The sequence below is a fragment of the Arachis hypogaea genome, chromosome 13 (genome assembly GCF_003086295.3).
Source record: "Arachis hypogaea cultivar Tifrunner chromosome 13, arahy.Tifrunner.gnm2.J5K5, whole genome shotgun sequence".
In the NCBI taxonomy this organism is placed as follows: Eukaryota; Viridiplantae; Streptophyta; class Magnoliopsida; order Fabales; family Fabaceae; genus Arachis; species Arachis hypogaea.
In genome coordinates this window covers 129,655,882-129,682,776 of record NC_092048.1, presented here as the reverse complement: position 1 = coordinate 129,682,776, position 26,895 = coordinate 129,655,882, and the positions used below count along the sequence as shown (strand labels likewise).

The 26,895-nt window shown below is 32.5% G+C and overlaps 2 protein-coding genes across 6 annotated transcripts; both read left to right on the top strand.

Moving 5' to 3' along the window:
* The first annotated feature begins 717 nt into the window (after positions 1-717).
* Positions 718-5,072, top strand: LOC112733428 (protein STRUBBELIG-RECEPTOR FAMILY 3). 4 transcript variants are annotated; one of them, XM_025782371.3, is made up of 16 exons: positions 718-905; positions 989-1,131; positions 1,303-1,432; positions 1,612-1,680; positions 1,781-1,846; positions 1,941-2,012; positions 2,112-2,183; positions 2,267-2,338; positions 2,424-2,489; positions 2,616-2,681; positions 2,814-3,157; positions 3,288-3,538; positions 3,634-3,899; positions 4,043-4,297; positions 4,378-4,543; positions 4,807-5,072. In XM_025782371.3, the coding sequence occupies exons 2-16, from the start codon at positions 1,032-1,034 to the stop codon at positions 4,879-4,881; spliced, it is 2,070 nt and encodes a 689-aa protein (XP_025638156.1). In that variant the 5' UTR covers positions 718-905; positions 989-1,031; the 3' UTR covers positions 4,882-5,072. The 4 variants fall into 4 exon arrangements, with proteins under 4 accessions (XP_025638156.1, XP_025638157.1, XP_025638158.1 ...); XM_025782372.3 differs by having other exon boundaries at positions 771-905; positions 992-1,131; XM_025782373.3 differs by lacking the exon at positions 2,112-2,183 and having other exon boundaries at positions 772-905.
* Positions 5,073-10,759: 5,687 nt separating this feature from the next.
* Positions 10,760-17,878, top strand: LOC112733427 (katanin p80 WD40 repeat-containing subunit B1 homolog KTN80.1). 2 transcript variants are annotated; one of them, XM_025782369.2, is made up of 18 exons: positions 10,760-11,113; positions 11,598-11,728; positions 11,903-12,020; positions 12,117-12,343; positions 12,432-12,534; positions 12,921-12,991; positions 13,647-13,721; positions 13,810-13,953; positions 14,085-14,262; positions 14,540-15,016; positions 15,266-15,319; positions 15,400-15,659; positions 16,281-16,406; positions 16,612-16,686; positions 16,822-16,934; positions 17,066-17,182; positions 17,264-17,332; positions 17,432-17,878. In XM_025782369.2, exons 1-18 carry the CDS (start codon positions 11,089-11,091, stop codon positions 17,490-17,492), a joined length of 2,424 nt encoding a protein of 807 aa, XP_025638154.1. In that variant the 5' UTR covers positions 10,760-11,088; the 3' UTR covers positions 17,493-17,878. The 2 variants fall into 2 exon arrangements, with proteins under 2 accessions (XP_025638154.1, XP_025638155.1); XM_025782370.2 differs by having other exon boundaries at positions 12,112-12,343.
* The last annotated feature ends 9,017 nt before the right edge of the window (positions 17,879-26,895 follow it).

Genomic DNA, 26,895 nt, shown 5'->3' with positions numbered 1-26,895 from the left:
GTGCTCACGAACAAAACATTCAATTATCGTATAGGTAAAATCCAAGGAGAAATTCAGCATTATTATGGACCCATTTAGTTGATTGGGATAAAGCAGGACCCGATAAATGAGGGACAAACAAGAATAAACACACATTATGAATTGTTGAGATGTTAATCTCAAATATGAGAAGTGCAAAAATTAAAGTTCGATTTTTGGAATAAAAAAAATCGACTTTTCTGATTTCTTTATTTCAAAAAAATTAAAAAATTTGAAATATAGAAATCACATTCAGTAATTTCTATACTTTCTATAATTTTAAAAAATATTTAAAATTATTATGTTAAAATATATCACCCATCTTATATTTACCTAAAAAAAATAGTCACATTATAGAATAAAAGAATAAGGGACATTTGAAGTTCCAAAAACCGTTACATTGAGGTCAACAATCACTAATGACATTAATATTAGGAACTCTTCATCCACCACCATCACTTGAACGCTCTCTCCCATTATTCTAATTAATTAATAATTATGCATACATGAATGGATAAGAGAAAATATTGCATTATATTATACTTTCATGTTATATAGCCGTTACCTTAACTAGAAAACAGTCACATAACAAGACCAAAGAAATTAGCGTGGTATCATCATATATCATATGTGGTAGTCCAAGTAGGTTTAATGGACCCCATAATCCTGATTTTAATCACACAAGAATTTGAATCGAGTAACCAACGTTCAGATAATTATATAAACAGTTTTATTGGTTCTTTGCTTTTTCTAAAGTAGTACAAAGAAAAAAGCAGCACACAGAAAATAGTGAGATTGTGTACTGTAATTCTGCATGTACCTTGGACGATCCGAACCTTCTATTCTCTCTCTTCTTCAAACATTATCTACCCTCTCAACTCTCAAGGGTATGTTTCGTTTCAAAGTTTCTACCTTTGTCTTTTGTTATATCTGTTCAATCTTTCAATTTTGAGCTTTGCTTCTTCATCAGAAGGCATTGGAAACAGTGGTGGAGCTATTGAAGAGGAAAAAAAATGGCTTGTGCAAATTTGGCATTGCATTTTCGAATTCTCATCATGTCAGTGATGATTTTTGCAGCTACTTTCTGTGTTGGAGACACTGACCCCCTTGATGGTATAGTTCTTATTTTCAAGTTCTGTTTCTAATTTCTTGATGATTTCTTCCATTCTCAGACCATAATTAACTATAATGCATTGAATTCTTTCACTTGTAATCCAATTTCAAAAAGTAGCAAATTATCTGAATGTGGTTCTGTTGATGTGTGTTATGATTCACACTTCACAGTTGCAGCAATCAATAGCTTATATGTAGCACTAGGATCACCTCCCCTTCAAGGGTGGAAACCTACAGGAGGAGATCCATGTGTGGAACAGTGGCAAGGTGTCAGCTGTGTCTTCTCCAATATAACTGCTTTGTATGTTCCCTCTTCACTTTCTAAACTATTGTTAGTTGTTGTTGTGCTCATATTCTAAACTATTTAGTGTTTTATTTGGTGTTTACTTAGTTGTTTTTGATTGATTGAGTTGAATGTGACTGTGATCAAAATTTGGTATATGTCTTGCCTGAAATTTGTTGTAATTTTTGGATGGATAGACAACTTGGAAGCATGAATTTGAGTGGACAGCTTGGAAGTAATTTGGATTTTCCATCCATCATAGAAATGTAAGTTTTGTATACTTCAAATCGATGTTACCTTACTGAGTTAACATTTAAGTTTTGAACTCCTCCTATTTTGCATGAAAACCTAATCCTCAATTGGCAGGGATATTAGCAACAACAGCATTGGAGGGACCATTCCATCCACTCTGCCATCTACTTTGAAGAGATTGTATGTTATCTTTGTCATCTTTAAACTTGTGATTTGTGACTTGTGACTTGTATCATTAAACAAGTTTCTATTTCCTCCTTTCTTTTCAACTTAGGTCTCTTTCGGAGAATAAGTTAAATGGAAGCATTCCGGATGCCTTATCCATGTTAATTCAACTAACAGAATTGTGAGTTTATAGCATATCTGATCTCAATAGTTAGAGTTTATCTTTTTTCCTGCATAATCTGTTTCTTCAATATGAATGGCAATTTGCTGCTGCCCTTAGGTCATTAAACAATAACCATCTAACTGGACAAATCCCAGATGTGTTTCTACAATTCACCAGTTTGACAAATATGTAAGAAGATCATGTAAAATCAGATTGATATTTTGGTGTTTTCACCTTATCCAGTTTCACAATAATCCTGTATCATGCTGCAGGAATCTGTCAGGTAACAACTTGAGTGGTCAGCTACCTCCCTCGATTGTGAATTTATCATCTCTTACTACATTGTGAGTATAGTTTCTTACAACTAAGTGATTCTACTTGACCTTGCTAAATCAATGTTGTTCTTATTCATTTATTTATTTCTTGCAGACACTTGCAGAACAATCAACTTGGTGGAACCCTTTTTGTTTTGGAGGACCTCCCTCTTCAGAATCTGTATGTATTTTAGAACACATTTATTCGTTGCAGACAACATACATATAACTACTACCTATACCTAGCAACAATGCTTAGGAAGTTTAATGTGAGTTTTAGTTAAACCATGAGTTTATTATGGTGTAGGAATATAGAGAACAATCTATTCTCTGGGCCGATTCCTCCAAAGTTGTTGACTATTCCTGAATTCAGGTTAGTCATAGTTTGAACTTGATTTTCTTTTTTGTGCTAACTTCTAGCTTTCTTTTTAGTCAATCTGCCTTTTCTGTTTTTAATCTAAACCTTGCTTAATACAAGGTAATTATAGTTGCATTTACTTTGCAGAAAAGATGGGAATCCCTTTAATACTACTATTATTCACTCACCTCCAGCTGCAGCTCCTTCACCTGAAGCCATGGTTCCTTCTCCTTCCCCTACTCCTTCCACTGAAAAGTCACATGGTAAAGGGGCAAAAAGTCCCTCAATGACCATGAAAGCTCCAACACCTTTGATTACTAGGAGTTCCTTTGAAGTTAAGAACATGGTTTGGTGGATTGCTGGTTTTGGGATCATAATATTTATTGCGTTAGGAATTTGCCTTTTTATGTGTTGGTACTGTAAGAGAAGACCAAGGAGCAAGAATTATGAGGAACATAAAGACATGGATGTTTATATTGATGAGGAGAAAGGTAAATCAAATTCATCTTAGATGAATCTCCCTTTCTCCTAACTTGTTATAGTGTAGCTTTTCAAATCCTGCTTGCAATTACAAATGACATAGCTCAGAATGCAATAATTGTTGTGAATTACATAATATAGGACAGGGCTCAAAACTTCCACCGCTGCAACAAGCACTGCCACATCCTCTCCCAATAATTTCTGGAGAGAATTTCATCAGTCCAGCTAAATCCACCAAAGTAATTGAAGGTGGAAAACAAATTATAACCAGTTCCATCAGGGTTTATTCTGTTGCATTGCTTCAGCAGTACACAGATAGTTTTTCACAAGAAAACTATATAGGAGAAGGCACACTTGGCCCTCTTTATAAGGGTGAGCTCCCTGATGGAAAGGTAATATTAATCTAATTTATTTGGAACTACCTTTTTCATTATGCCATTATCCTAGTTGATTTCTATGCTTATAATCTGTCATATGATTCTTGCAGTTGCTGGCTGTGAGGAAGCTGAATGCTTCCATGGTGCAGAATCATGAGCAGTTTCTTCAATTAGTATTCAGTATCTCCAAAATTCAACATCCAAACATTGTAAAACTTTTAGGCTACTGCACCGAGCACAGCCAATGGCTACTTGTGTATGAGTATTGCAGCAATGGAACCCTTCATGATGCATTGCATACTGATGATAACACTCGCGTTAAACTTTCATGGAACGAAAGAATCCAGGTGTCACTCGGAGCTGCTAGAGCTTTACAGTAAGTCTAGCTGCTACTCAATATCTAATACTTATTTGTTCAAGAATGTCTTCAAGAAAACTATGTGAAATTGGATTTTCATCAGCATAGAGGCTAACTTTGTTCAACTCCTTTTTTTCTTCTTCTTCTTCTTGATGTGCAAGGTATCTGCATGAGAACTTCCAGCCACCTGTTGTGCAGCGAAATTTTCGATCTTCTAACGTTCTCCTGAATGACAAGATGGAAGTGTGTGTCTCTGACTGTGGATTAGGTTCTTTACTATCTTCAGAGCAGGTCGTGACGGCTCAGGGCTATGATGCTCCAGAGTTTGAATCAGGGAGTTATACACAAAAGAGTGATGTATTCAGTTTTGGAGTTGTGATGCTAGAACTCCTAACCGGGCGAAAAGCCTTTGACAGGTTAGCTATCCAATTACTTCAATGTTAAGAAATAAAACATTGGATTTAGCTAAGGAGCAGTTAATTCTGTTACTATGTAGGTGGCGGCCTCGGGGAGAGCAATCTGTGGTGAGATGGGCAGTGCCTCAGCTGCATGACATTGATGCATTGTCTGAAATGGTAGATCCCTCCTTGAACGGAGCCTACCCTCCTCCTCCTATGAAATCCTTGTCACGTTTTGCTGATGTTATTTCTTCATGTTTACAGGTAACTTCTTAGCGTTTAATTTTGATGCACTGATGTAAAACGTTTTTGTATGCAATCACAATCATTCTCTTGGATGATTATTCACATGGTTAATGTTAAAGATAGTTTTTTTGATAATATGGTGTTATGTGATCAAATGCATGTATAAAATGGTTTTACTTGCATCAAAATTAAATTCAACTTTCTTAATGTTCAAATGTTTTCAAACAATTTTCTCTGGAATTATAATTGGTATTCTTCTTGTGTTTTCCTTTGATTTCCAGCATGAACCTGAATTCCGACCTGCAATGTCTGAAATCGTTCAAGATCTCTTGCGAATCACGTCAAGTCTTGGATGAACATCAACTCCCTTAACTATCAAAATTTATTAATTCTTTCTATTATTCTTTTTTTCTTATATTACTCATTTGATTCAATTTCATTCTGTTTTTTTTTTTTTCAGAATTTCAGTGTATTTGATGTATGATATGAATTATGCTTATTAATCTGAGTTGGGCTTGCGGCTTAATAATCTATTGTAGTCACTTGACTTCTTGGCCCAATACAAACATGAAATTTTTTCATTAAAAAAAAAATACGTTTACATTTAATATTATTGAAAACCCAAACCTCTTTTTTTTTTTATATTGTATCTTTAACGAGTGTCCTTTAGAGCATGACTCATTGGGAGTGAATCTTCTCAAATTTTATTCCATGGTTTGATAAAGTATGATTTTTAATCATTTAATATTTTTTTTTACATGTTTTTTTTTATCTCTTTTAAGGAAAAGATTATATTTTACCATACAATTGAGAGAAAAAAAATGAAGAGGATCACATTTCTTAAGTCGTTAGTAAAATATTACATGAAAGCATAACTAAACACACGCTTAAAATGTGAATGTGAAGAAGTACATGTTATTTATTGGTAATTTGTTATGGAGAAGCAAAGGCAGTTTCCTAAACATTAATGTAAAGTAATAAGATCGTAATTTGTTTTGTTTTGTTTAACGAACAATATCATATGAACAATAAGTTCAAGTTGTTATGGATTGAAAAGGAGAGTATTCAAGTTTGTTGCTGGTTCATAAAAGCATCCACGTTTAGTAATTAATTGACCCAATGAAAATGATAAAGAGTCTAAAAGGATCGTGAGGACTGAGGAACGTGGTTACGACTTCATTGAAAGAAGGTTGCATAGCAATTAGATATATATTGCTAATTTATAATTTTAAGAAATTAAAGTTTAACTGGTTGCAAGGATAATTAAAGAGTTTTATATTAGACTGATTTTGTTAGTAAAATGAATTTAATTATTATGCATGAAAAGTGTATAAAATAATTTTACAATGTCATTTTAATTATAAAAATCCGATAGAATAGAAAAAATAATCAGTTTAGTCTAATACATGATCCATATTTTTTTGTTGGTTTCTTTCAATTCGATAGGTCAATGACTAATTTGTCACTGTATTAAATTACATTTAAAGATTTGTCGCTGGTCAATAGATTACTGCATGTATAAAACAATATTCGAACTTCCAATACTTATGCATATTTGAATATTATTATTTGAACAATAATATTTTTATAACCTTTAATAACATTTGCTAGTAATCATTTATTCACAGGAAATATTGGTTGGTACTTGGTAGCTTGCGATGGAAGTTCATTAAACATAAATAAGCACATGGTGGTGTCGTAAACGATGTTTGTTGTAAACGTCTCAATTAAGGCGGTTTAAAATGGATTTGAATCCTCTAAAGTTTGAATTTCACTTTAAAGAATAAAGTGTGGTTTTTTATCATTAATTTTATAAGTGAGGCCAATAATAAATATGAAAAAGAAACTATTCAAAGGTAGAAGATCACACTTTACTCTCTAAAGTAAAAAATTCAAACTTTAGAGGATTCAAATACAAAATCCTAATGACTTTCGTTGAGCATTTTTATGCAAAATTTTGGTGCAGTTTTCACAATGAAAATTATGGACAATTTACTGAAATATAGAGAAAAATAAAGAATTTAGTCCCATAGGAATAATGTGCAATGCATTGCCTATTATATATTGTTATTAAAAAGATTGGTGTTTCTTTTTATTATGAAGTTAATTTTTTAAAATTGTTATTAAGTAAATTCAACCATTTGATTTGTTAAGAGACAAAGAAGAATATAAAATTAGAAGTTTAGTCTAGATAATTAAAAAAAAATAGTAGGTTAGATTTAAAAGAAATTTAAAAATACAAATCTTTAAATCAGATTTGCGCGGTATAAAAATGAAGCAGTTATAATTAGACTCAATTTATTATAGATTGAAATTTCATTTAAAGATTTATCGTTGGCTAAAGAATTATTACATGCATAAAATAATATTTGAACCCTTAATACTTGTTTAAACTTTAAACAGACTAATAAATTAAGGGAGCTACTCAGATAAAGACGTTTAAAACGTCTTTTTTTAAAGATGTTTTTTAATAATTAAAATTCAATACATATAATCAATTAAACTGTATTATTTTTGTCAAAATTATATTAGATAAATTAATTTGCTGAAAAATCGATAAACCAAACATTGAACCGATTTAAATTAATATTTATTTTTTTATAAAAATGACTACAATAACCCTATTATAGAAAATGACTAAAATATTCATATTATATATATATATATATATATATAATTTTGAGAATTCTAAATGCCAACGGCACAGAAATGGATTAGGATTTAGGATTCTCAAAATTTATATATATAAAGGTATTTTAGTTATTTTTTATAATAGGGATATTGTAGTCATTTTTTATAAAAAGAAAATATTAATTTAAACCGATTCAAGGTGTAGTTTTCGATTTTTTGGTCAAATCAATTTGTCTGATGTAATTTTGATAAAAATAACACGATTTAATCGATTATATGTATTGAATTTTAATTAATAAAAAATATCTTAAAAAAAACAAAAACGTCTTTATCTGAGTGACTGCCATAAATTAATTACTAGATTAATTCAACTTAATCTAGAGTCTTAGATTTATTCTAAATTATCATCCTCCACATACCATATCCTTGAGGCCAATAAAGTTGCATATAACCGAATATCAAAACAAAAAGGTATGCATGCATGAGTGAAGAATGAATGCAATGATGAGGGTAGACCCATGTTTGAGTAAATGAAGCATGGCTAAACATTCCCTTTGCCTACTGCCTACAAATCAGAAATGAACTCCATCATCACATCACCAATTCACTGAAATCACCAATAATACTCATTCACAATTTCATTTTGGGAAAACTATACCAAAATATTAAAACAAAAAAAACTTTCAACAATAGTAAATATTTGATAAAAATATTAGAGACTTTTTTTTAACATTTTATTCGATTTAAAATATTATGAATATTATTTTAATAGTTTATTACGATCAAATTTTTAATCAAATAGTTTATCCAACTGTATTTGTATATATAAACTAAACTAATGCATATTTATTCTCAATTTCTCATGAACCCCCACCTTTTTTTTGTTGACTTTTTCGTTCGCTATTCTCTCCTATAATTAAGAGCGAGAGAATTGCGATAAAGAATCATATTATATTTGTATACAAAAAAATCAATTATTATAATTAAAGTGATATATATTAGTATTCACGGAAAATAATTAATTATGTTGTTATAATTCTGCTGTAAAATATTTAATTATTTTAATAGTTGATTACTAAGAAAATTAGGTAAAACAGCATGAATCTAAAGAAGATAATCATGGACTTTTTTCATCTTCTTTCTCTCTTCTCCACCATTTTGAAATAAAAATTAATGAGTAATAGTAAGTGTATGTATATAGAAGTTATTATATATTATATGATTTTATTTTATATTTATAAAATAAAATAAATAATTGTCTTATACTAATAATTAAATTATTAAACATATTGAATGTTTAATTTAATATAAATAAATTTCAGTTTAAATATTTTTATCTCTAATAATTAAAACACAAGTAATAATATATATTAAAAAAATTGTTACTACCAATCACTTTTTAAAAATATAAAATTCTCAAATTTTCGATGATTTGACATTTTATAATAGTATTTTTAGGTGTGTCCCTGAATAATTGATTAGGCTGCTTATTTAAATTAAGCAAAACTACTGATATGTATATGTAAGTATAGGAAAATAACAAATAGAATCAATGGAAGTATAATATTGGGGCTAAGAGGATTGAAAATTTGTAATGGTAGCTTGCACAAATTCACAGAGCAGAAGAAAGAATGAGAAATAGAAAAAAAATCACAGAAAGAGAATTTAGAATATTAGGATTGAGAATTTGTAATGGTAGTCTGGCTCAACCTGCACAAACTCACGGAAAAGAAGAAAGAATGAGAAACAAAAAGAGAATCACATAAAGAGAATTCAGAGAGAGAGAGATTCAGAAAGGAAGGCTCACAATTTACGCACGTCCCTCTTGTTAATGTCACGTCTGCTTAATAAACACCAATTCTATTTTGTTCTTGTCATTCTTGTTACAATTTTCATCGTGTTCTGTCTGCGATGCTCTCTTTACGTGCAGCATGTTACTACTCTTGTTATCATTAACATATATAAAAATATATAAATATATGATGGTCAGTATTTTGTATTTATAGAATATTTTTAATAATAGACTTTTTTTTTTTACTTCATTAGATTGTTGTATACATTGTGTTTTTTTTTAATTGAATGTTAAAATTTTTAATCAAACATCTAAAAGTATTTCCTTTTTTAATTTTTTAAAAATATTTTATTTTTTATATGGTTAGTAATTGTCCTACCACCATAACAGCCTATAATTAATTAACTCGGATTCATTGAGTAGAAACTTGATATAGTACTTTTGGTAAAAAGGGTTCTCAACTATTTCAAGAAAAACGATGCGAGTTTATAAGCATTCATAGGTATTTATTTTAGCACCAATATTGGAGGCGTATACAATATGCAGTAAAATATCTAAAGTCTAAACATTGAGGTACCTTTAAACTGTTTTTGTTACTCTTATTTAAGTTATGGTCGATATTGTTAAATATAGATCCAACCATATGAAAATATATCGTATCTACCCTTTTTTTTTATTCAAATAAACTAACATAATTTGAATAGTTTGATGCAGTTGATAGGTGCCCATCCATATGAATATGATTCAATGACAATAAAGTGTGTAGTGTGGGTGTCACTATCAAACTTTTCTCCTAAATTTTAATTAAATATATAATGGAAAATTAAAGCTGAAGAAATGGGGATTATTCTATAAGGAATTCCCCCCCATAGTTCGATACAAGTCATTTTCATACCTTTTATTCACATCAAATTTTGCATCTCCATTCTCCATGAATGTTTGGTGAATCACACTCCCACCAAAATTAGGTAGCCCTATACAGTTAAGTAGTATAAGAATCTTTAGTTGCCTTTTATTCATTTTATTTAATCCAATCAATAAATCAACTTAAAAAATAAAACTAATATAATTATGATAAAGAAACGTGAGTTTTAAGTCACTCTCTAAAAGGTCATAAAACATTAACGACGTATATATAATTAATACATTGGATTTATTAGCAACATACAATAATAATTTATTCTTAGATGAAAATTCACGTATAATCATTTTTATATTAAATTATTAGTTAAAATTATTAAATAATTTAATATTTTTTAACTAAATTATTATTTAACAATTTTCAACTGATAACACTGCATTTGAGTTTTTTTTAATGACTATAAAAATTATTCATTTAAAGTAAATAACTAAATATAAAATAAAATACTTTAAAAGATATACAAAACTTAAAAGAACTCACTTCTCTTCTCTTTCATGCTAAACACCAATCTTCAATTTATACTCATAATTACTTTTACGATTTTTTCACTATATGAATAAAAGTTACTATTATTATTTATTGATGATATATCCAAAGTGATAGACACAATAATATAAGAAAGCAACGACTTTAAAAAAGAAATAATAAATGTTATCATATAATGAAATCTTGCATTAAACATTTCCAATATATTATACACAGTAGCGCGATGCACATAGCTAAAACCAAAATTGCAATATCCACAATCTATATATTATATTATTATTTATTACTAATTGGGGGGTGTTTAGGTAAAATGGTAATGGCAACAGCAAGAATAGAAGGGCAATTTGGTCCGAGCAGTGAAAAACAGTGGTCTATGACTATCTCTCTCTTCAGCTCGTTCTCCACGGACAACAAAATACGAAAAAAGTTGACACACAAATAAATAATAATTATAAAAAAAAAGTTCTCTTTTCTGACTACTGAATCTGAAATCTTCTTCCTTCACATCATCTTCTTCTTGTTGTTGTGTTGTTCAGAGCAAAACACCAAAATCCAATTGCAATCTTGTCCTTTTGGATTTCCATTTTCATCCTACTCAGCCAGAAAAGCTGTGGCCTTTTCCATTCTGCTATGCTTCTGAAGCAGCATCGGCCACATTTGAAGTATACCCAACTCGCCAATTGCTTCATTTCTTCTTCACAAGCTGGTTTTCAGTAGCTCTTCAAGAAACCAATGGCTAAACCACCATACAAACTACGTATCCTTTTCTTTTTCTTTCGGTTTTTATCATTCTTCTTTTTTTGGCCTGAGAAAATGCTTATTAGGGAATGCAAAGTGGGTGTAAAGATTTGAGCTTTGTATCGTTTCTTGGGGATTTTTTAGTGGGGAAGGGGGAGTGAATGAGTGATGCAAATGTTGGTAGCTAAAGAGCAAGTTGGAAGTTATGGTGAAAAAGATGACATATTTTAGGCATTTCCTCCCTCTCTTATGGAAACTTTCAAGTTGCAATCTATGATATCTATTTTACTGGATTTCTTTTTTTTCCTTTTTGATTTAAATAAGTTGATGGATTCTGCTAGAAGATATGCATATACTTTGATGCCTTAGCATAACTTTTTAAATATAACATGCTAGGGACTTGATTTTGTGTTTCTGGATCTGGATTAGTCTGCTATCACTTCTGTAAAGCATAGATATTTGATGGTTTTGATAATGTGCTTTCCTTAGCCAATGAACTGCAGAGGAATTTGTGGCTCATTCAGGCAATGTGAATTGTTTAAGGATAGGAAAGAAGGCATGCCGCCTTTTTGCAACAGGAGGGGATGATCAAAATGTCAATCTATGGACAATTGGGAAACCAACTTCTTTGATGGTTAGTTTGGTTGCTGGCTTGCTGCTGTTGTTTCTATAGTATCTTGGATTATGGCTACTAGTGGATCATTAGTCAGTCATAGAAGGGTCATGTGCATTGTGTTGCAACTTATGTTATTGTTTGTGGCAGCAAAGCCATGATCTTAACAATACTTTCTGCTATAAATGTATGCAGAGTCTCTGTGGTCATACAAGTTCAGTAGAATCCGTTGCTTTCGACTCAGCAGAAGTGTTGGTTCTTGGTGGAGCATCATCAGGTGTAATAAAGCTTTGGGATCTGGAAGAAGCAAAGAGTGAGTTAACTATTATATTTAATAATATGGTTACCACCATATACTAACATTCCTCAATATGCTTCTAATGTATCATTTCTTGTTCTTGAAGTATAGTGGTTCGCTCTGTTGCTGGACACAGTTCCAATTGCACTGCCGTCGAGTTTCATCCATTTGGTGAGTTTTTTGCATCTGGCTCCTCGGATGCTAATCTAAAGCTTTGGGATATACGGAAGAAGGGATGCATTCATACATACAAGGGTCATAGCCAGGGTATTAGTACTATCAAATTCACTCCAGACGGCCGTTGGGTAGTTTCTGGTGGATTTGATAATGTTGTGAAGGTAATATTATGGAATATGGTGTGCTTTTGCTAGCAATATTTTTTAACTCTTGGATTTGTTCTATAAAAAAATTATATCTATGTTACAGGTCTGGGATCTAACAGCTGGAAAACTCTTGAATGACTTCAAGTTCCATGAAGGACGCATTTGCTCCCTAGAATTCCATCCTCTTGAGTTTCTTATGGCCACAGGTGGGTTAGTGACTTTGGAGCAGTTGCACATGGTAGATGATGCTTATCCATGCAATGTCCATGAAAAGATTCCTTAATTCATTTTGTCTTGCTATTTCTATTAGGTATTCATTTACAAGCAAATCCTTCTACTATATTGCCATTTCAAATGCACTAAATGAAAAATTAATTAGGTTGGTATAAGTGGTCCTGATTTTCTTTTTCTTTAAAAAATTCATTTCGGATCCATTCAATAGAATGATGTATTTGGACTTGTCATTTATGCATATATTTATTTTCTCCAATCTTGGTTCATTTAGTTGTGACTTATACCTAAAAGATGGGAACTCTCATGTCAATCAACATGTTTATTCTTAAGCTTTTCAATATCACAAATTGTATTGCAGGGTCAGTGGACAGAACAGTGAAATTTTGGGATTTAGAATCCTTTGAACTGATTGGATCTACTAGACAAGAGGTACCTAATTTTGCAGAATATTTCTCCCTTTTTAATCCAATATATATGCCATTAACATGCATATCTAGCACTTCTCAGTTGGAATTTATTGCAACACCTCTATCAGTTTTATATTTATACCATTACAAACTTCATGGAAACTGTTATATAACTGCTGCAGTGGATCACCATTCTTGACCCTTATAATTATAAACAATTTTCCCCGACATTATTGTTAGTTGTGAATGTTTAACAAGCTGTTAGTTAAGTTGTGTCCAAGTCCTTTTTCCATTCTATGTTTTCCAGGCTTAATATTTACTTAAACTTGAAAATGTTGGTATATCATGGCTAGTGGTTAATAATATGCAGTAATAGATGCATAATTGTGTTTGTGCTTTAATTCAAATATTGTTAATATCAAAGCTATTACCTTCAAAGCATGCTAAATTGTTTGCTCAAATTATGTTGCATGTCAACTTTGTTATTTATTCTCCTTCTAATGTAAAGTAAAATCAACATTTATTTGTATTTATTATTTAGTCCACAATTGCATTCACATGCATTGAAACAGAACAACTTTTTGTAAAACATTGAACTTTAGTAATAATTATACAAGGATATGATTTCAATTCTGTTCATATTACTTCTCTAATCATATTAAATGATTTTTTCTTAGGTTTCAGGGGTACGTTCAATAGCTTTTCATCCTGATGGACGGACCTTATTTGCAGGACTTGAGGGTAGTTTGAAGGTACAGATTATTCACTTTGATAATTACTTTATAATAATGAAGCTTCTCAAGCAGGGGTAAGTTATCATTTAGTGCTCAATTAATGTAGGTCTATTCATGGGAACCTGTAATATGTCATGATGCTGTTGACATGGAATGGACAACACTTGGTGACCTCTGCATTCATGATGGAAAACTTTTGAGTTGCTCATTCCACCAAAATTCAGTTGTAGTATGGATAGCGGATATATCGGTAGGACTTCCACCATTAAGAACAGCTCCATTTCTGCTGTATTTTACATGGCAATAGGATTTCTTGAGACATGTTTGCTATTCTTTGTACTCTGGTAGATATCCTTCTGAGTGTTATTTATTTGTGTATAGCATATTGAACCATATACTGCTGGCTTGGAAACCAAGAACAACGAAAGAACAGAGCAGCAACTTAGTCTTCAGGCAAGTCCAATAGAGAAAGTAGAGGTTGGTGTAGGACTAACTTCTGGGTTGCGCACTGTTTCTCCGGACATTGAATCAAAAGAGATAAAGAATATATATGTTGACTGTAAGCCACTGATCTTGTGTCTTCCATCTATATTAAATCTGAATTTCCTGAAAAAAAATTTCAGCTTTCAAAATGGAATTTTCACTATAGTGCCTCTGAGCAATATTGGTAAGATAGGATTGCATCAGTTTATTAATTTGGTATTGGAAATTTAATGCACAAGCAAACATGAACTCTTGTTCTTGACACAGTAATAATTTATATATGTACCTGTTTGTTTGTAGTCACAATTATGTATCTAAGAACCTCTCTCTTACACACAATTATGCATATACAGCTTCTGGAGGGGATCCTATTGCTTTACAGAGATCTAGGTCTTATCGTTCTCCAAAAGTAGATTTCTCAGAGGAATCAAAGGAAATGCTAAGGCAAAGTCCTGCAAAAGGTGTTAGTGCAAAACCAAATGAACAATCAGTAAAAAGATCTTTCATTTCACCTAACATTGTACCTCGGGACATTCCTCATAGCAAAGACTCAGCAAAATCTGGAAATGAAACAATCGCCTTTTCAAAGACAAAACCTGGGATGTTACTTAGGCCAGCTCATGCTCGGAGAGCATCTACTGGCATATTTGATTTTGATAATGTGGATACCAATAGTAAACTATACAATGCTAAAGACTGCAACTTCCAGGTGATGGTAGAATCTCAGAACAATGTCAAAGAAGCTTGTGAAGACAAACATCCTATTAAGAGTGTTACAGAGAAGTTTGAAAAGACCTTAACTCCGGACACATTTTCCAACACAGACAAACGTAAGTGATTTCGATGAAGCCACTGAGAAGATCAAATGCAAGTTCTAAATGATTATATTTCCTTATTGTTCTCTCAATTTCCTTTCTTTGGTTTATATATGCACTATGAATATTCCTGAAGTTATATAGAGTCTAGTATACTCTATGCATCTTATTATATTTGAAGCAAAGAAAATGTATGTGTCTGATATAGGATGTAGCATATTTGAAATAAAGTCATTCTGACCCTTTTTACCCATTATGTTGCAGGTGTTGAATCCTCACCCTGCAGTGAAGAGATTACTCCGGTTAATATCAATGGAGGTTTGTCATAGCTCAAAAATATAGATCTATTCAATATTAAAGCCACTCAAAACTTAATGATCTCCATTTTGCTTTTGCAGTTGCTGTTGTCCGAGGAAGGACTCGTTCTCTGGTTGAGAGGTTTGAAAGAAAGGAAAGAACTCCTATCAGTGAGGATCAAACTAAGGCATCCCTCATCACAATACATGAAAGGAAGGAAAAAAATCTCAAGGAAGACCAAAGCAACGTGTCCACCACAATATTTGAGAGGAGAGAAACAATTCCCATTGTTGAAGATCGTAACAACACACCCAACATTCCCAGCACAATGTCTGAAACTGATAAATCTCCCAACATCCTGGTAAATTTCTAGCTTTTACAAAAGAGACAAGCTTTGCAAAACTTTGAACACTAGCATTTCCACTTTGCATTCTTTTCTTCAGCTAAAATCTATATTGTTCTCAATTCAGGACTGGTAAGACATAATATGCTACCCTTGGTTACACGTATTTGTGGCTGATGTCTTGTTAGAAATCTTTGTCAAATTTAGAAATCTTCGTCCAAAGGGATTTGGGATTTAGGAAAAGGAAGGATATCAATAGGTTGAACAAATTGTTATTTCTTATTTTCTTTTTGGTTTCCCACGGTATCGCCACTCGGCAGGCCAAGGACTAAACCATCGAGGATCTGAGCTCATTTAAGGGTTTGTTACTGGCCAATGAGTTGCTGCATGCACAAGGCCGAATTCAAACCCCGACACTTGCTTAAGCGGATTAGTGAGCTAATCACTAGACCAACCCAAGTTGGTTACAAATTGTTATTTCTATTCTTTCAATTTTGATCTCATGGCTTTGATACTTCTTTTCTTGATATTTAAGAATGAAAATTCAATCATAAAACCTCATTTTTTGGGTACATAATGCCCCCTTTTTTTGTATGTTAGTTGAACTTGCAAATTCATCCTGTTTTCTAAAATGGTCAGAAAGCTGAGCCTCAAATTGATGAAAGGATCTCAAACTCTGCAAATGAAGGGGAACTAATTGAAGGTCTCATGCAAACCCATGATGTAACATTAAGTAATCTTCGATCACGTTTGACAAAAATACAGGTAAGTTTTGCTAATCATTGAAATTAATAAAATTATAGAGTTGTGTTCTGATTAACAGTGTTTTGGTATAGCCTATATGCTCGAGTGTGGAAGTTCGTCTTTGCATTTATTTGCTTTGACAAGGATAAAGAAAGAAAATGATAAGAACTGGAAACATTAAGAATATATAGTGTCACTTACTGGCTGGTCTAATTTGCATTGGTAGGTAGTGCGACATTTTTGGGACCGCAACGATAGTAAAGGTGCCATCAATGCTTTGAGAAAGTTGCCTGATAAATCTGTACGTATCTCTTTCATTAGGCATATGTCAGCCTTCTTGGCTTTTTGTTTGATCAGATATTAAATGCTTTAGGCAAGTTATTTATGGATTTGTCATTAAATATTTAGTCCTGAGAACAGCATCATTCGGATGCAGGTTCAAGCAGATGTTATCAGTGTCCTTGTTGAGAAGATGGAGATTCTCACTTTGGATTTATTTTCCTCCTTACTTCCTGTGCTCGTAGGTTTGCTTGATAGCAAGACAGAGAGGTAATTCTTTGTCAATTGTGAAGGAATAATTCTCATTCTGGGAGTTGAAATATTTGGTTGGTGCCTCATGCATGTTTCTCATTCATGATAAAGTGGCTTTGATGGATGTTTCGTATACTCTTACTGTGCAGACATGTGAAGGTGTCGTTGGATTTGCTATTAAAGCTTGTAGCAGTTTTTGGTCCAATGATACGATCAACTGTTTCTGCGCCTCCGTCAGTTGGAGTTGATCTACATGCACAGCAAAGGTGTCCTCCATCTTCACCCTTTATATGGCTTTGGCTCTATCCTGAAGTTTATATTTGTAGTAACTTAATTTATGTGAACAGGCGCGAATGCTGCAACCAATGCTTTATGCAACTGCAGAAGATCCATATGATTCTTCCAATATTAGTAAGGTAATCAATCATCCAGTAGGGCTCGACGCACGAGTAACTGATTCTTAAGCACTCTCTGAAGTTTCGAATCGAGTCACGGCTTCTTTCTTTTGGCTGCAGGAGGGGTGGCTTATTGGCCAAGTCTGCACAGGAGCTGAATTTAGTCCTTCAACAATCCTAACTGAAGATGAGTGTGATCCAGCCACAAATATGGTTAAGCGGAATTATGTTACAGAAGATGAAACCTTCTTGTTGGGTTATTTTGATCACAGCCCAACGATTTTGTCTCGATGATTCGCGCGCATCGTCGTCGCCAGAGAAATGTACAACAAATGAACTGTGTGAGACAGCTGAATGAATGGTGTTTGGATTATTGAAAGTTGAAAGCAACCATCTAAAGATGTTGGTATTCACCCTTCAACTTGTATTTAGAAGTCATGAATTTTCTTTGTAAAATGCAATGTCATATATGATGGCTAATGAAATGGGAACATTGGAGTGTTCACTGTACATTGATATCTTAATTCTACTTAAAAACTCAAATCTATTTATGCTGTTTTGGATAGATGTGAAATTTCACTGATACTAGGAAGTGTAGTGTGGTCAAAATGGGATGATCAAGGCATTTTTGTTGGATAATATTTAATGTAAATAGTATTCTATAAAAATTGAAATAAAAAATTAATATCACTAGATGTGAAACTAGCTAGTGGCACGATAATGCCATTTCATTTCCTTCATGAAAAGCAAATAATAATTGTTTATTAGTGCCGTAAATGATGATTACAATTCATTTTTCCATCACAAAAGTTACAATTTCATTTGAAGAGAAAATTATCTTTTTCCGTAAAAAATGGTGATGTACTCAATTCAATAGGTCAAACATGTCTACTCTCTTGACACTGAATCTATGAACTAAAAAAAAAAAAATTGTAGTTGGTTCCTAGACTTTTTCATAAATTATTTCTTCTTAGAAATCATACCCATATACTTTGAAATATATAAGAACTTCTTAATTAGTTTAGTAAGTACTTCAGTTAGAGTTAAAATACTTGTGTGTGAGACTGTATGTCCCACTAAAATTCAAAATGTTTTACATATATTATACAATTTAGTTAAGGGGATGCTACGGTAAAGATGCCATTTTCGTCTTTACGTAAAGACGTTTTTCATTTTGTGGTTGTTATTGATTTAAAAGTGTATCACTAAAAGTGTTGCTTAAAGAGAAAGTGTTACCCTTGATCGTTAACTTGGCTCTGATACCAATTTTTTAAAGTCGACTTTTCTTTTAATTTCTTTTTCGAAATTTCTATTAACTCTTCGTATTTTACTTCGAATAAGTTTATAATTTGTATAGATTCAATTGGTGGTGCTTTATTTAAAGGAAAATAATTTGCAAATTTATAATCTAAATTATTGACCATTTCTACTATTTCTCTTGTATTTGTTATATGATTATTTATTACTAGTCCTTGATGTTTATTTATAATTCTGATTTCATTTTTATAGTTTTTCAATCTTGTTTTAGTTTATAATATTCTTTTTTGCATGGATTATTGTATATAAAATAATTTCTCAAATCCTCAAAAACTTCTTTTATTTCTACACTTTCTGTTGTTTCTAAATATCTTTTTAATTTTTCAACTTCATTTTCCATTTTTTCTTTCAACAGCTTTAATTCTTTTAAATCATAATATGGTTTTCCAGGCATTTATAAATTTTTTAAGTTTAATTCCAACTTGTTTATATTTATTCTTATTTCTATCATTTTTATTATAAGGTCATCAATTTCTATCGGAAGATTATTTAATTCCCTTTTATACTCTTTTATTTTACTTTTTAATTTTTTCGTCCTTTTTCTTTTTATTTTATTTTCTGGTTTTTCAATCTTTTTATACTTCATTATTTATTTTAGAATTTCTGTAAACTCTATCATCGATTCATCACTATTTTCTAGAGATTCTATTAATTTTTCTAGCTCTTCAACTTCTCTTTTCAACTTGTCATAAATTATTTTTAGAGCTTCAAATGCTCTTTGATTTATTTCAGAAAACTGTAAATAATTCAAACGATTTTCTCTTTCAAAGAGCTCTTGTTTCTTGTCTGATAAGTTACATATATTTCTTCTTTATTTATTGTCATAATTTAGTGTTTAGGGTTTCATTTAATTTTTCGACCTTTTTTGTTAATTCTTTTATTTCAGAATTTTCTTCTTTAATCTTTAACTTAGATAAATTTAAAGGGCTATTAATTTTAGATTCTCTTATTTGAAAATTCGATGAAACTAATTTTTCTGATGGTTCTTTTAATAATAGAACTGGGTTTTCAATAGCTTTATATTTTGGTATTTCTGTTTTTACAATTTTCTGAAATAATTCATCGACATAAATTCTTTCTCTGTTTTTAAATATTATACTATGATGACTATTTGTTAAAGCATAATTTATTGCATATGTAATTGAAAATGGTTCATCATCTTATTCCATTAGATTCTTTCTGTGAAATTTATAAGCCAAACTTATAGATCTTCCAAGATTTTCAGTTGATAAAGGTATAGCGTATCCAAGATGGGTATTGAATTTAACATTTACGTTTGCCAAGTTTTCATGAACAATTCCAATTATTTGATCTATTGGGTCATCAGTAATTCTTTTGTCACAGATTGCTAAGCTTATTGGAGAATTAATTCCTTTCATATATGTAGATTTGATTAAGACTTGTATAGTACTAATATGAATCCATCCAATTTTAGATCTTTTTTGTTGATCCTTAATTTTCTCAATCTGTTTACTCAATTCTTCATCATTTATCAAAGCTATTTCAAGTTCTCCATTGGCAGATTTTATCTTTATAGGGGCTTCAAGTTGAATTTTTCCATAGTATATTATATTTTTTCTATTAAAAACTTCTTTTAAAAGATTTTGTTTATTAAAATTTTCATTTGATTTGAGATTTAATTCTGTTTTTAGAATAGCCTGTTTTTCATTATCTAATAAAGCAGTTAATCTATAATAATCAAATTCTTCTGTTAATTCTAAATTTTCTAAATAATTCATAATTGAAAGACTAGGATGAAGATGTACCTTTCTGGAGAAAAACTTCCTTTATTTAGTATATTTTACATAAGGTGTTTTTATCTTCAGAGGGGAGATTGTAGATACTAACTCCAGAGGGGAGTTTAGAACTATTTTTTCCTAAGGGAATTCTTCCTCAGACTATAGAATCGCCTCGACAGCTTCCTCCTTGCTCTCCTAGCATATGAGTACTCTTAGCCTTCTGCTTTCTATTGTCTGATACAATTGCCTAAGCAATCTATTTATAATGGTTGGGTCTGATGGACAATTCCCATCCTTACCCTTCTTATGACGTCATTGCTTACGTCATTGTTTATTATCTTGCACCAGCTACATTGATGGTGCCTTATGACCTAAGCGCTTACGTCATTATACAATAATATTGAGGGATGCTTCAGATGCACTGTCCTCTTCTTTTATCATGTGGGCTTCAGATATATTGTCCTCTTCTTTTATCATGTGGGTTGATTCCGTTTCATTATTGCTTTCTTCAGATATTTCTAAGGCACATAGCTGGCATTTGTGGTCTTCTCTGTCTTTTATCAAATAGCAGAGATTCCTCTTTATCCCTTCAAGGAGTTTTTCTAAGAGTCCAGATAGGTTGTAGAATGCTGATTCAAATTCCACCAAGAGTCTCATCTCTCTTTCTTCAATTTCATTTCTTTTACTAGACACAAGTAGAGTATTTCTACTTTTATAATTAATCCTTGTGTGAGATTCCTTCGTTATTTTTTGAGTTCTTTCAAAGACCCTTGCTAATGTGCTGGCTAGCCTTCCTTCATGACTATAAATTGTTAAATCTTGAATCTGATCAATTGGCTGAAAATTTTCTGGGAAGACAGACATGAATATTACTTGGTGTGCTGGAACCAAGCATTCTTCTTCTTCATTAAAAATAGGTTGACTGTTTGTAAATTTTAGGGATATATCCCTTGGATTTACATTGTCAATCATATTTTTAAATCTCTTTACTGCATCAACGAATCCTGCAGGAAACTCACTAATAATTTTTAGATCATTAAAAATTAAAATTGTATCAATTAATCCATACTGAAAAAACTGATAGGTGTCAGATGGGGAAGCATCTGGAAATATAACCAGCTTTGTTAGCTGTTCTTTGGCAATAGGATAATATCCCAAAATTGCCCTTTTTTCTTCAGTCCAATTCAGGACTATGTTAAGGGTTTCTCTGAGATTTGATCTACACACCCTTTTCTTTTCCTTGATTTCAGCCCTTGTAGGAATGTTTCTTATTATCCCTGTTCTCTGGGTTTGAATTGGAACTTTATCCGCTCTTTTTAGGGTTTGCTCTGGATGAAGAGCTTCATATTCCCTGAAGGATTCCTTTGCCTCTTCTAGTGTTAAAAATCCTCCTTTATGAATTATCCTTGATTGATGTGTGAATGGTGCTGCTTTTTCCCAGGCATCATATACTCCTTTCATGGGGGCCATTATAAATTACATAATATTTTTTATCTTGGGTGGATTTTTTAATAATTTCAACAATTATTTTATTTTCTGAAATTTTTTCTTCACCTGATTTGTCCACCATGCTTAGCTGGCTGAACTCTGATGGGTTTGCTTGATGTGTTGATTTCATTGCTTCAATGGCCTTCTTGAGGGATTGGATCTGTGTCCTTATTTGCTGACAATGCTTGCATTTTTCGAATTCTTGCTCATATTTTTGAATTTCTTGATCTAATGCGTTGTAGACGAACTCCATTCTCTTGTTAATGTATCTACAATAACATTTTTGTCACCCTTAATATATTCAATTTTTATTGGATATTGTAACAAAAATAATTGCCATCTTACCAATCGTCCATGATTATAATCAACTTTTAAATTATATCGTATGAAACCTGTTAGGTAACTTGAATCTGTCCTTAATGTAAATTCTCTGGGTAGTAAATCAATTTTCCATTTCTTAAGAGATTTAATTGCTGCTAGAGTTTCCTTTTCATGAGTGGTATATCTCTGTTCTGTTGGAGTAAAAGTCCCTGAAATATACCTGCAAAGTAATTCCTTTGGGGAATATTTAGAATCTAGTGATTTTTTTTCTTATTCCAAACTTTTTATAGCTTTCTTAGCTTTTAGACATCCTGACCAAGTTATGTCTAAAGCATCTGTTTCTACTATTAAGTAGTCGTTTTCTTCTGGAATATAAAGTTTTGGAAGTTTTTCACATAATTCTTTAACTCTTTGAATTTGCATACTATCTTTTTCATCCCATTTCCATTCTTTTTTAGTATTTATTTTTGGAAATAAGCTTTTAGTGTATTCTGTTACATTCTTTAAAAATCCTTGATCAGAAATATAATTTATACATCCTAAAAATCTTTGTAATTGTTTTCTATCTTCTATTTTATTAGGAAATAAATTTACCTTTTCTAGAACATTAGGTTGAAGTTTTAGCTTTCCTTGAGTGGATAGAATTAATCCAAGAAACTCTATTTCTTGTTTTGCTATTCTTGCTTTCTTTTTGCTAAGAACTAATCCTTTTTCTTTACATCTTTCTAAAACTATTAATAATTTTTGAAGATGATCTTCTTTATCCTGTTTTGTAAAAATTAGTATATCATCAATGTACACTAAAACAAATTCATTTAACTCTTTTAGATTTTCTTCCATAAATCTTTGATAAATATCTGGGGCTTGTTTTAATCCGAATAGTAATACATTCCATTCATAGAGCAATACACTTGTTGATTCTTTTGTTGGGCAAGTAAAAGCAGTTAATTTCTTTGTTTCTTTGTCTAAACGAAGTTGTCAATATCCTGATTTTGCATCAAGAGATGAAAACCAAGTTGTTCCTTTGATTTTTTCTAAAATATAATCTTTTCTTGGAAGTTTATGAGTATCACCAATAGTTGTTTCATTCATCTTCTTATAGTTAATAACCGTTCTTCGTTTTCCCCTTTTAATTTCATTATTGTTTTCGACATAAAAGGCTGGAGCCGCATGAGGACTTTTACTTAATCTTATAATTCCTTTTTTCAAAAGATCTCTACATTCTAATGAGAACTCTTCTCTATCTCTTGCGGAATAAGGAATTTTATTTGGAACATTTATCTCTTTTGTAGGATCTTTTAATTTAATGCTTACTAATTCGTTATTTGTATTTTTAATATCTAAAGGATTTTCAGCACAAATTTTGTAATACCCGGTCTAACCGAAATTAATTAAATAATAAGTTAAATGGGAGCGAATATGGTTGGAAGATTTGGCAATTGGAATTTGATGATTTAAATATGATATTTGGATTCAGTGAATTTTTTCGAGTCGGAAAATATAGTTTTCTGCGCAAAAGCGCGCAGTGGAATTTTGACCGGCAGTACCGGCTGAGATCTGTCTGGTACTACAGCTGAGAAAATTGATTATGAGTAAATAAGATTAAGAAATGAGGAATTATAATTAGGGAAGGTAAAAATATTTGAAGTGCGATTTAGAGCGCTAATCTTAAAGGTTTTGGTCCAAAATTGGGCCAACGGACAAAAATAAGTGAACCGGGCCTAAGTGAGCCCAAGACCTAACATATATAAACATTAGTTATGAGTATTTCAACTCATTTTTCCCTAAAGAAGGGGTGTTGGGCGCTGATTTGAGAAGAGAGAAGAGAAGAGAGAAAACCTAACTCTCTTTGATCTTCAAACCACCATAACTTGAGCTACGGAGCTCCGATTAACGAGCCGTTTGCGGCCACGCGTCGCTCTTCTCATTCTCTACAATTCTATCTAAGTTTTGTGGTGAGTATTCCATTCATCTCTGCCCAGTTTTCGAAATTCCCCACTGTTACACGTTTTTGGGTAATTAGTGTTGAAATCTTGTGATTTTGGGTGTTTAGGGATACTCCAACATGGATTCTAAGTGGGTTTTATCCCTACTTCATATGGGCTGAGGTAAGAAGTACTCAAACCCTTGTGATTTGTCATTTTTATGAGCCCTAGGTTGATGTATGTATGTGATATTGGTTATGTTAGTGTATTTGGTGATGTTGGTGCACAATTAGGAGATTGGTATTGCTTGAGGAGCTTTGGTGAGGCTTGGAGCTAAGGTTGGTGAAGACTTCCATAGAAGAAGCTCAATTGGTTTGGCTACAAGAGGTACGGTTTAAGTTTCATTTAAGTACCGTGTGTTGTGATGAGAATTCCTAGGCTAGATGCCCCTAGGATTAAGTTTGGATTGTGTAAATGGTTGGTGCTAATATGCATAGTTGGTATGTAATGTGAATTAATGATTTGGGTTGAGAATTGTGTGGCCTTGTATACTTGGTGTATTGAGAATTTGATGTACTGGGTAATGAGTATTGATTTGTGGTTTATGCATTTAAATTATGAAATTGGGCCGGAGGCCGGAAAAAGGCAAGAAAGGTAAGTTGATGTGTCCATTGTATGATGACACAAGTGATTGGATGAATTTCAGATAATGAATATATGAATGATTGGGTTGGTTATTGAATAATAAGGTTTGAGGAGTTGAGGTGTGGGATTTGGTAAATTTGGGTGCAATTATATAGATGAGGTATATTTGGTTTTGGTTGAGATATATTATATGGTCATATATGTGATTATGATTATTGATGCCTTGATGGTATGATGATGCACTAGAGATATGTATGTCGTGATATATGCTTGAGGAATGATTAATATTGATTTGTGGGTGAAGCCGCGTGATAGTGAGTACAATATTGATTATGTATAATGATGGTTGATTGGAAATAGTGTTGTTGAAATTTGGCATGAGAAAGAGTATATGATATGTAAATGTGTTTGAGTTTGAGAAAGTGTCAACGTGCGAGTTGAGGAGGTTTGATGTTGATTTTGGTATATTTTGATTGATTTCAAAGAAAAGGCTGAAATTGGCATGTTTTGATTGATTTTGAAAAGAGTTGAAAATGGCTTGTTTTGAAAATGGCACTTTGTGGTTTTGTATGAAAACATGATTTTTGGGCATACTTTGACGGGACATAACCTGGACTACGGATCTCTGTTTTCTGCCAAATCTATTTAGAAATGAAATTGGATCCGAGATGTCCATGCCGTTCGAAGAATGGGTGAAAAACGATTTAAAATGAGAGAGTTATGTCCGTCGGAAGATTGGGGGTTGAATCTGTAAATTCTGCAACTTTTAACTTGGAAAATTTTTAGCAGAACGACCCTACACGCGTAGGCGCACCTAGCGCGTGCGCGCCATTCTTCCAGAAAGCACCATCCACGCGTGCGCGTGGTGTGCGCGGGCGCGTCGATGCGATGTACCAAATGCCCAGCCATTTTCCAGAGAGTTGTGCCAGTTTTGTGCCTGGGTGCAAGAGCACCCACGCGTACACGTGGCTGACGCTTGCGCGTCGATGAGTTTTTGGCCATCCACGCGTGCGCGTGGCTCTATTTTCATGCCAAAGTTGATTTTTGAGTTTTAAAGCCAAACCTCATACTTTTAAGCCTCCGATCTCACCCCTTATGTATTAAATCATTATGGTATGCCTAGCAATGAGGAAGGAGCTAGGGGATGTGGTAACTTGCGAGTGAAGCAAGGGAAAAAGGTTATGATCAATGATGATCAGATATGATTATATGAGATATGGAGGATGACGGTGGAAGTACCGTGTAAGCCATAAGCCGAAAGGCTATAATTATTGATAAATGGCCGGTTCTTGATTGAACCATGGGCCGGATGGCTGAGTTATTGTCGGGTTACGGCAAAGCCATTAATGTTTATGGCTGAGTATAAATGCATATACGATTAATGAATGAATGTGTTAAATGGATAATAATGGAAAATGTTGAAATGTGATGTGTGACCCCGGGTAGTAGGCAGTGGCGTTGTCCACTTGCTCCGGTTATGAGACGGAAAAGGATGTTTATGATAAATGAGTTTAATTATGGAGTTTTGAATGAATGTATTTGTGATACCTGGGTAGTAGTAAGGGTTGTGGTTCGTCCCACTTGCTCCAGGTTAATGTTTGAGATTTGATAACAATGAGGATTTATAATATGAATTGAGATTGAATGAATAATGATGAAAAATGTCAAATGTAAGCATGCTTGTGTTTTCTCTCTGGTTGTAAGGGTGACAGGGCACCGATACCCTCTAATGGCGACAGGGCGCAGATACCCTCTAATGGCGACAGGGCGCAGATACCCTCTAATGGTGACAGGGCACATATTCCCTCTAATGATATTAATACGCAACAGAGAGACTGTGCCCGGGTTAGCTACCGGACATGTCGGGTTGGCTTGATAACCGACAGATGATATCATCAGGCATAGGGCAGGCATTCATCATTTGCATATGTTTGAATTGTTTGGGTTTGCCATTTGTTTTGGATTTCTACATCATATATGCCATGTTACCTGACTATATGCTACTTGTTCTACTTGTACCATATTTGTGTATTACTTGCCTGAATTGCTTGTGTTTGTACAACTGAGATGCCCTCATGCTGGTGTCGGTGGGTGTGAGGGCTGTTCTTGATGGGATGAACTGATGATGCGATTGCATGATGATGATGAT